Raw genomic sequence first — 10795 nt, 5'->3', positions numbered from 1 at the left:
TCGCTGAGGTAAGGTAGGGTAAGGTATGGATGGTATGGTGCGGTGTGTTATGTAGGTAGGTAAGGTAGGTAGGTACCTAGGTACTTGGGGGCTGTTCGTTGTGGGCCCCCTCAAAGAGGGGGTTACAAAACCTTGATTTTCGAAAAAACCGTGGGCCACCCCGCATCAGTTTTTTACCTAGAAAATCGTTAACAATTTAACTTATGCCGAGTGTAATCCCGTTCCATAACAACACAATTGCACTTACCGCAAATATACCTATATCATGACGTCCCCAGAATCTCAAGCTATCTTAGGAGCCCGCATGTATGCCCAATATGTCGAAACTCACCGCAGTAGGGCGGATACCGCGCGGGAGGGCAGATCCAAGCCAGAATCGCTACGATCGTTCTGTAAAAGGAACGGTTACCCGTATTCGAGTACTCAGCGGCATGCTCGTAATCTCCTGATCAATGGCAGTCCTAAGATATCGATAAAGCGCAGCGGGCGGCCTTCATTGTTGACTGATGCTGAAGATCAAGCTCTCGTTGCGTATATCATGCAGCTTGATAAACTTGGTGCATATCCCGACTCACAACACGTAATATCTGCGGCCAATCTGATGCGTCAGTCACGTATACCGCCCTGTGGTCCAATTCAAATGAACTGGTACGGCCGTTGGCGTAAAAAACACCCGGAACTGCGACTTACCAAACAACAACCCGTCGAGATTACTCGCCTTAGTTGGGAGCAACAGATCGATCTTGTGGAGGCCTGGTATCGCCGCACGGCGGCTCATGCGGTAGAGCTTGGGATCACGGCTTCAGCGGCCTGGAACGCTGACGAATGTGGTACTAGAATCGGTGTGAGAGATGGCCGGATACCGGTATTGGTCGTGACGAAAAAGAGGCATGAAAAGCCACGCACCGCGGATCCGGCTAACCGTGAGAGTTGTACGTTGATAGGCGGTGGCAACGCTGTTGGGCAGTCGCTACCGCCCTTCTGTATCTTCACAAAGTGGCCAACGAGCGATTGGCTTGATCTGGATCTGCCTGAGGGTATCGTTTTTACGCGGTCAGAAACGGGGTTTTCCAACGGAGATATCCAGCTCACCTGGATACAGCATTTCAACCGGTATTCGTGGCCAGAAGTTGCTGCCGTGCAATCGATCGGATCTCCCACGTTGAAAGAGTGGTTTGGTCATGACTTTGACGTCAGATTCGACTTTGTGAACCGCACTGCGGCCAAAATCGATCCAAATTCACAGCGGGCCAAAACACGTATTTGGAGGTGGCTTTTTCTCGACGGCTTTACCGGCCACTTTGGCATGGAGATACTTGATTATTGCCTCAGATTTGATATCGAGATCGTTATTTTACCGCCTCATTCAACGCATTATATGCAGCCCATGGACGTATCCGTGTTCACTCACCTGAAAAACGAGTTGCAGGCGGTCCTGCATGAGCATATAAACACCGGTATTCCGGTGTTCACCCGCTCAGATTTCGTTGCTGCGATTCGAGTAAGTCGTTTTCGATCTACAGGTTAATTTAGCGGTAAACTGATATATCTTCCCTTAACTTAGCGCTGCTGGCAAACGGCTTTCACAACTGGCCACGTAATAAGCGGTTTCCAAGATACAGGCTTGTTTCCTGTCGACGGCACCAAAGTGCTCGCCAAACTGCGTGGCCACGCCACGGCAGCGAATACACCGCGATATCCGGACTCCCTTCCTACCGCTGAACGATTTTCACGGGCCAAATATGCGGCAAGCCGTATGGCGGCCAAGGCGCACCACTTTAGTTCAGATACCGTTGATGCTATCTCGGATTTACAAGCCGTTGCCAACGAGGCGATCATCCTACAGCAACGCGTTGCCCAAAAGCAGACGAATAAGCAAAAACGCCTTCAACGCGCTTCACGTTACAAAGTCAAAATGACGTTGAAGTCAAAAGACAAGCAGTTCCAGACCGCTAATACGTTAGAAGATATGCGGGTCGCTCACGAAGCCAAACAGGCGTTGATCGAGGAAACAGCCCTATACCAACAAGAAAAGTTCGTCAGAGATGCGTGGTATAGGGATAAGAATCAGGCTATTCAACGCTGGCGAGAAACAGAGGGCATGCCCAACGGGATTAAGATACAACAGAAGAGATATCTGGAGGACCTCGGCTTCACGCCGGAGAACGTTCCGGCGGTCAGGGAACGCCCTGGAAAAAGGAAGAAGACCGATTCACAGCCCTCACAGTCATGGTTCGTCGATAAAGGGCCAATTTCAGCTGGAAATACAAGTACCCAGATCAATATTACCGTGGATACCGACTTTGCCTGTTCTATCAGCATATGCGTATCACGATCCTCGCAATCAGCCTCACCTCCCGCCCCAAACAGGCCTTCCAAACCGTTCCCACGGTATATACCATTGGCTACACCCTCTCCCCGTCAACTTCAGGATACGAGACCGCTTGAAGACCGTTCCTCGCCGCCAATACCGGGTGGTAGAAAGGATGAGTTGGAAGTACCCGGGTCGCCTTGTGACCGCTTGAGCGACCGGAAAAGGGCGATTGAGCCAAAACTCCAGAAATAGATATCTACAGCGCAATTCACGGCTTCAATTTATCTGCAAATTCTAACCTTTTTCGTGGGTGTAGTGTTTACGAACGTGAATCGAACTTTCATGAGCTACTTTGTTAGCGATCTGCTAACAAATTTGCTGGCCCACGGTTTTTTCGAAAATCAAGGTTTTGTAACCCCCTCTTTGAGGGGGCCCACAACGAACAGCCCCCAAGTAGGTAATAACTGTTCGGCGCCAATTGGGTTTGGACAAGGCCGAAGGAGCTACATGAAGCAAGTCCTTTACTCTGTGCTTTCTTCGTCTTTCTTTTTCTCCCCGGAGAATTTTGTCGGTTGCAAGACAGAAGAAGCTGGAGTTGTGTTTAGATTACAACTAGAGCCCGACAAAAATAAATGTTGCATCGATCTGGGCAGACGAGGAGAAAGGAGGGCTGCCAATTTGATCGATTGCACCAGGGTGGTTCCTTCCCAATTGCCAAAAAAACCCAGTTCAGTCCTTGCCCTGGCTGGGCTATGATGTTATGCCTGCTTGGGGCGACGGGGGGGTGGGCGGAGAAGGACCCGGGAGTGGGATGTGGGATCTTCTGGTGGACGTGAATGGACGGATCAATCATCAATCAATCAATCAATCAATCAATCAATTGCTTGTCGTGTCTGGGGGTCGTGCTCCAGTCCAGCTGCGGGGATGATGTCTGCTCTGTCCGCATGTCACTTTGGGTTCCCGGCTTTCGGTCAGTGGATCGGGAATGCCCGCTGCATCCTTCAAGGGTGATTACGGTAGGTACGTATCTCCCTTTGGGGTATTATCGGTACAAGGTACGTCGTAGGTAAGGTAGTCAGTCAATTGGTATGGAAGTTAGTTACCTTGGCTAGACATGGACACAAAAGATTGAGCAAATTGAACAGCTCCCTATAAATAGGTAAGGTAGGTAGGTACCTAGTCTAGGTACGTAGGTAGTGGGTAGGTGGGTAAGTAGGTAGGTAGGTAGGTATTATGTATGTAATGTAATGTAGGCACAGTGGAGCTAAGCTTGTGCAAAGTCGGCATCTCAAAGCTAATATATAAAACGGATGACGATTGACGACAAATTGAGCTCCAGTTCTTCCGGCATGGAGGCACCTACAAGTATGAGACCAAAACCACATACAGTACTGCATATCTTACCTTGTGCTAGTTTTAGTACAGTACAATAAATAATCCAATGATCGAATTCCTTTGGCAGACTCGGCAAGGTCGGCGCAAAAACAAAGCGAACCCCCCCAAACCTACCTACTCGAAGCCCTTTTCTCCGGCCTTGGTTGGTTGGGGTTTGATTAAAAGCTACCTCAAAGCCTCGTCAGATCTTGATAGCACACGTGCACGTTAATGTCCATGAGACCTATAGGTATTGTGTTTTCGTTTTACCAGGTTTTCAAGTCGACCACAAACATATTTGCTACCTTGCAGTACTCAGTCTGTACAAGACCATTCAATTTTAATCTTATTAATAGAAGAACAAAACACATAGCCCAGTTCTCTCCTTTTTTATCCTCCGGCACGAGTGGTTTGATACCCGTGACGAAGGCCACCGCTTGACTCTAGCTTGGTTTGACCCATTTGCGAGCTGGTCCCTGCTCCGTTCATCCATTGTTTCCATTTCCATTTCCATTTTCATTTCCACCCCATTTCATCTTTTCCCCCCTTCTCCCTTTCTCCTTGATTCGCCATTTTCTTTTTATCCGTTAAAAAAGATCTCTAAACACACACTCTTCAAAATTTCATCCCCGTGCCCATATTCCGATCGTCAAGTCATGACTGTTGTAGTAGTCCTGATCCGTCACGTACGCACTCTGTCAGAGGGCCCCCCCTAAACCTGAGCCACCCCCTTCCCTCGGTCCTAATATCACCATATTGTAATGTTTTGCAACAGACCCCAAAAGCCCAGGGTTGAATTTCCCGTGATCCGCATCTTTTTCCGACAGTTCGTTACTGATCTGGTGGTTTTGGGTTCAGCTGCTCGAATCGCGGTCACCTGCTTTGTGTCTCTCTTTTTCCCTTGCTCATGTTTCCTGGCGTTCCGAGTTCCGGGGTCCCAGTATCTTACACCATGTCAGGTGGGATGAATGGTTGGATGAATGAATGACTGGGAGACAGTGCGGTGCAGATGGATGTCAAACCAAACAGCCACGACACTGACAAGTTGCCCTGGCTGAAGCAGCTTTTCTGTACTACCGGCACGACTACCGGTAGAACTAACTACTGAGGTGGTTACAGTGTTATTACTTGTACCTATGACGTCGCATAAGGGTCCGCACAAACATCCAGTCCTAATGTGACGGCTCTTGGAGTCAGCCTAATGCCTGCCAACGGCGGCCTACCGTCGGATATTAATTCACGCCAGATATGCCAGGTGCCTGAAACACACTGGACAAATTTTCATATACGCCGTAGATCTTCGGGACAGATTCCCTCTTAACTACAGACCGGACCTCTTTCTTTATTTGTTTACTTTTTCTGAGAAATGATCAGGACTCCTGGGGCTGTACTACTATAAAAGTAAAAACACTTGTTTTGCAAGGGGAAGCAAAGGATCCGAGGCTATGCTGGGAGCGGCTACTGCCCGAGGGGCTGTTTCTCGCCGACTCTCAATTATCATCTTTCCGTCCTTCCAAGGCTGGACCTGAGATAATTAGCCTCCCAAGGTCCCTATTTCACAGCCCTCATTTGAGACATCCTTGCGAGATTCTGTCCGCCCAATATATCCATCTACCTTGTGCGCTTTCTATCAGCTCGGGAGATCAGCGAACTTTGTCTTGAACCGCAAGACTTTGGGAATTGACTTTGATAAGGCGAGGCAGTGTGGTGGAGTAGTTTGTTCGGACAAAAGAGCTGGCTAATCATTGGTATGGATGCAAAGCTGTGCGGACAAGACACGAGCGCTAAAACCGTTAACACAGAGGCTGCTTCCACGTGTATGGATTGTTGACGAGGAGAATATTGCAGCGGCCGCAGATAAAATGGAAAAGACACATCTGAAATATCTGAGCTCGGCATGTTGCTCAGCATTATCTTGGCAAGTGGACAGGGTAGTTTTAGGCGTGTGGCTCAAAAATCGAGCTGAGTTAAGGAGAAGAGTAGGTGGTTATTAATGCTAAATCTAAACGACACATAACTTGCGACTCAAGATTTCTGTATGGTTGTGGTTATCCAAAAGGACTCATATAATAAGCATGGCACTGCCATTTTCAGCTACCTTTAGTTCCACTGTTTTTCTGTTGTGCGATAGCCCAGGTAGATGTTCTTGTTACTCCAAAGTGCTCATGCCTCTGCAAGTCATGATCCGAAAAAAACTGCACCAGGCTCAGCAATGGCTGGACCCATCCATCAACCGAACCCGTGCCGGCATGCCACGCACGCGGCCTTGTGGAGCTCCTACCTACTTACAGGGGAGGAGCAGCACAGGCACCACTTCACTCAGGGCTCGCACCTCACTCAGCCAGCTACAGTAGGTACTACTGTAGCGTAGGTACGGTGCATACTGTGCCCAAGGTACCTAAGCAAAGCACCAGGAGGCAATTGAAGCTCCCCACCTTTGATCCTCCTGACGACACCCTGGAACCCAATTGTAGCCAAACCCATTCACGCATCAACCTCCAACCCACTTACTTGCTTGCTGTACTGTAAAGTATCTAACACATCTACGGTCCATCATCTAAATTATAACGCTCCTGGCGTTGTCTGGCGTCCAATGCGTCTTTAGCAAATCACTTTCCCCCCCCTCTTTGGAACCACACCCCCAATCTCTCTTACATTGCTTGTCTTTTACTCGTGTTGTCGCGGCACTGGCCCGCCGCCATCGTTTTCAAAAAGTGCACGCATCGTACGTCGTTGGAACAAGTACACCCTTTGGGCACATCCATCCATCTTCTCCTACCGCAGCGAACCGTCTATTCAAGCCAATTCCGTCTGGTCATCCGACGCGCGACGCTTACGCCCACTGCCAAGTCCCTGCCAATCTTCATCTCAGCCCTGTCTGACCAAACAAAGGGGAGGGTCATGCACCCGACCGAGGAATTCAACTGAGACTCTTCCCCAGGGGCCCCGTCGAGAAACTAAAAATCGTCGTCGCCATGTGGAACATCTCGAGCTTTGTGCAAAAGGCACAGGAGCTGCTTGACCCGACTCAGGGCCTCAACCTCAGCCAGTCCGACAAGAACCCGTCCAAGGCCACGTTGTTTCAGCATCAGTTCCGCCTGCCCTCATCGCAGCACCCGCTCTACGAGATCGCCGCCGAGCTGAATATCCCGCCCGCAAATGTCACCCAGGGCGAGAAGACGGCCGACATGGGCTGGCACTATGTCGGCCGCCTACACCTGTCCGAGTCCTTCATCTGCTTTTCTACCACGGCCTCGAGTTTCCTGCAGTCCGCCAGCACCTCGAGCTCATCCATCTTTACAGGCCAGACACATGGCGGAGGACCAAGCGGCAATGGCTTCACGTTTCCCTTGTGCGCCATTCGCAAGGTGGAACGATTAAATAGCCAAAACTACCAGGTATGCGCCACGGCCATGAGTTTACTAAAATCCAGGGTAGAACTAATCATTTGTCCTCTCTCGGTTGCAGTTTGCCCTGGCCATCACGACGTGGAACGGATTGCTCCACGAGTCTGGCAACAAGGACAAGGACAAGGATAAGGATAAGGCGGCAAACAAGGATGGCAAGAACCAGGTCAAGGAACAAAGAATAACAGTGCAGCTTGCCGGTTCTCGGCAGGCTTGCGAGCGTTTCTGCGACGGGCTGAAAAAGGGCCTACGGGCGGGTGTTGGAAACGTAGCAAAGCTCAAAAGAGTTGTTGCCGAGTGCTACTCGGAATACCTCCTCAGACCCGAGGACCAAAAGGAAGCGAGCCCTCCAGACGCCGGTCTTGGCCTGCAGTTCCGGTACCCGGGCGACCCCAAGAAGCTCCGAGATAGGGCAAAGATGCGACTGTGGGCCGAATATCTTCGAGACAATGGTCGAAACTTCACATTACTGCGGCAACCAACCTTCCACAAACTCATCCGGGTCGGTCTCCCAAACAGATTACGAGGCGAGATGTGGGAGCTCACCTCTGGCTCTGTTTACCTGAGGCTGGAGAACCCATCCATGTACGAGGAGACGTTGGAAAAGTTCTCGGGACAGGAATCGCTGGCTATCGACGAGATCGAGAAGGATCTGAACCGCAGCCTACCCGAATATCCGGGCTACCAAGACCAGATTGGCATCAACAGGCTGCGCAGAGTTCTCACGGCATACAGCTGGGTGAATGCCGACGTCGGTTACTGCCAGGCCATGAACATTGTGGTGGCAGCCCTGCTGATCTACATGTCAGAGGTACAGGCCTTCTTCCTGCTGACGGCGCTCTGCGATCGTCTTGTGCCCGGCTACTACTCGACGACCATGTACGGGACTCTGTTGGACCAAAAGGTCTTTGAGTCCCTGGTGGAGAAGACGATGCCTATTTTGTGGGAGCACCTCGTCAAGAGCGACGTGCAGCTCTCGGTGGTGTCCTTGCCCTGGTTCTTGTCTCTGTACATCAACTCGATGCCCCTCGTCTTCGCCTTTAGGGTCCTGGATGTTTTCTTTGTCGAGGGACCCAAGGTCTTGTTCCAAGTCGGCCTCGCGATCCTTCGCATCAACGGCGAGGAGCTGCTGGACGCGACGGACGATGGCGCGTTTATTTCGGTCCTCAAGTCTTACTTTGCGCGGCTGGACGAGTCGGCGCATCCTCGATCTGAAAATCCAAAGTTGCGCGCAGTCACCCGCTTCCAGGAGCTCATGGTTGTTGCCTTCAAGGAGTTTGCGGGAATCACACAAGCGAGCATCACAGAGTTGCGACTCAAGAACAAGGATGCGGTTCTCAACAACATTGAAAACTTTGCAAAACGCACAGCCATCAGGAATCTGGGACCTGACAGCAAACTGCTAACCCCGGAGGAGCTCAGTGCGCTCTACGACCGCTTCTACACGGTCCTCTACGAGCGGCAGCAACGCGAGGGTATGATACAAGAGGAGAACCAAAGACGCGCCAAAGCGAACCGAGGCCGCGTCCACGAGCCCAAGGTCGAGAAGGGCCGCGTCGGTCTTGGAGCCAGCACAAGCTTGATGGACTATGATGCGTTCCGCGAGTTTCTGGCGGCCATGGCAAAATGGGCCATGTCGGATTCGCCTACGACGCCCCGTAGAGACACGTTTCCCGACAGAGGTTACAACAGCTTGAGGAGGCTGGGCGCTGGACAATTATCGCCTTGGGGCAACGGACCGGAACCTGCCGACCACGAGTTCTTGCAGCGCTTGTTCGCAAAGTGGGATGTTGACTCGGCTGGAGCTCTGACGCTCCAGAATGTCGTCACGGGCATGGCTCGCATCAAGGGCAAGCGGGACATCATGGGAACCATCACATACTTGTTCGAGCTCTACGATGACGACGGCGATGGACGAGTCGATCGCGAGGGCATATTGAGGATATCGGAGGCACTCCTGTTTCTCTCTAGAAGAGGACTCGAGGGTACGCTGAGTCCTTCAGGCTCGACAGCCACGCTGAATGGCTATTCGGAGCATCAGGTTGCAGGTGACGCGACCGGAGCCAACGATGGCTCCATGGGCGGTCCCACGGTCAACGAGAGGTTCCTGGGCAGCATCAGTGCATTCATAAGGAGGTGCTTTGAATACGCCGATCCCGACCACCCAAAGAACCAGGATGCCAAGGTGGAACATGAAAAGATACTGGACAAGGTCGAGGAGAAGCTCCACGACAAGTCCGCCGAATCGCCAATCATGGAGAAGAAACATCGTGAGCCGCTTATGCCCCCGCTGTCACCAGACCTGGTCGATCCGGATGCGTTTGCGATTGGTGACGACGACGACGACGACGACGACGAATCAGATGAAGAGGACCTGTTGGCCATGGATTCGCCCGAGGGCAGCCCACAGCTCAAGCCGGCGAAGAAGCCTACCCCGGAACCCAGCTGGGAGCCCACCCCGTCAGTCGAATTGAAGGAGGAGAAGAATGTATCGCCTCCTCCAGTGGCAGAATCTCTGGCGGCTCCGGAAGCCCAGTCATCCCAGTCGTCCTTACATGACGGCGTAGTGTCACGAAAAGTGTCGCAAGCAAAGGCGAACGTGGCGCTTGACCCTTCTAACCCGCTGCACATCACCCTACCAACTTTCAGAATGGTAATCCTAGCGGATGAACTCTTGGAGCAGTTCTTCGAGTCCAGCTTCCCAGTTTCTTTCCACGTGGTCGAGGGTCTACCCAGCAGCAACAACAGTGGTGGAGGTGCAGGCTCAGCCGGGCCCTCTTCGATTTTTGGCGCCTTTGGCGGTGGAGCTGGTGGGGTTGGTGGTGCCGGCAGAGGAGTTCGTGGTGTCTTGGACAACATCGTCACTGATGGTATGCGGGTTGCGGCCGAAGTGCGGAGGCGCATGGAGGAGGCGCAGAAGGAACTCGAGAAGAATGCGACTCCGTACCAGTACCAGCAAAAGGATGAAGAGGAGGAGGACGATGATGACATCAGGGGTACTTCTTCCTCGTCGAGGACACCTCGCATCGGTGCCGCGTCTGGCTCGAAATCTGCGACCAAGTCGGTCAGGTCAAGCGACCGCGACCTGCTGGAAGGTGCGGATGCAGAGGCCGACGGTGGCGGCGAGGCTGCCGGCGCGAAAGCCATGGCCGACGTCCAGGGGCCTTCGGGCAAGGGCAAGCTGGAGTTTGAGGGTTGATATGATGATTCACGGCAGCAAGTCGCTTTTGTTTGATGTCCTGTTCTGCTTAGAAATGGCGTTTGGGGGTAAATCGTATGAGCCGGCTCAGTGGGCGTATGTGTCACTGTTTATTCTGCAATGCTGAGATACTCGATCATCTCGTTCTTGTCACTCGCATCAAAGTTTCTTTTCTTTTTTTTTTCTCTCTGAAATCATATCCAAACCAACTGATTTGGCTGCATGGGTTGCTGAGCCCCGAGCATGCATGGAAGTGTATTGAAACAATATCCAGTCGTGTGTCAATCTCATTGGTGCAGTTTCGAGTGATAAACCTTGGGCAAGCATAATTGTCATTGTAGTGCATTTTTCCGGAGCAGTTAATACAAAGGATATGCCACCAAGGAATCTGATCTGGGATACCACTGTAAACGCTTCAGATCTAGAGCCTTTGGGGTAACAAGCCCACCCAACCTTTCGTCCAGAGCAATTGTGATCCGATGCTTTCCAATATCAACCCGT

At 51.6% G+C, this 10795-nt stretch overlaps 2 protein-coding genes across 2 annotated transcripts; one reads left to right on the top strand and one right to left on the bottom strand.

The window, feature by feature from the left end:
- Window positions 1–5430: 5430 nt before the first annotated feature.
- On the bottom strand, window positions 5431–6390 carry MGG_17954 (uncharacterized protein; the record flags this gene model as incomplete). The annotated part of the gene is made up of 4 exons (XM_003720858.1): window positions 5431–5797; window positions 5978–6033; window positions 6200–6211; window positions 6344–6390. The coding sequence occupies 4 exons, from the start codon at window positions 6388–6390 to the stop codon at window positions 5751–5753; spliced, it is 162 nt and encodes a 53-aa protein (XP_003720906.1). The 3' UTR covers window positions 5431–5750.
- Window positions 6146–10776, top strand: MGG_02833 (GTPase-activating protein GYP2). The gene is made up of 2 exons (XM_003720857.1): window positions 6146–7086; window positions 7157–10776. The coding sequence occupies exons 1-2, from the start codon at window positions 6664–6666 to the stop codon at window positions 10292–10294; spliced, it is 3561 nt and encodes a 1186-aa protein (XP_003720905.1). The 5' UTR covers window positions 6146–6663; the 3' UTR covers window positions 10295–10776.
- The last annotated feature ends 19 nt before the right edge of the window (window positions 10777–10795 follow it).

The sequence above is a fragment of the Pyricularia oryzae genome, chromosome 7 (assembly GCF_000002495.2).
Source record: "Pyricularia oryzae 70-15 chromosome 7, whole genome shotgun sequence".
NCBI classification, from domain to species: Eukaryota; Fungi; Ascomycota; class Sordariomycetes; order Magnaporthales; family Pyriculariaceae; genus Pyricularia; species Pyricularia oryzae.
Note: the sequence above shows the minus strand (reverse complement) of the source record. Positions and strands in the feature narration are given on the sequence as shown.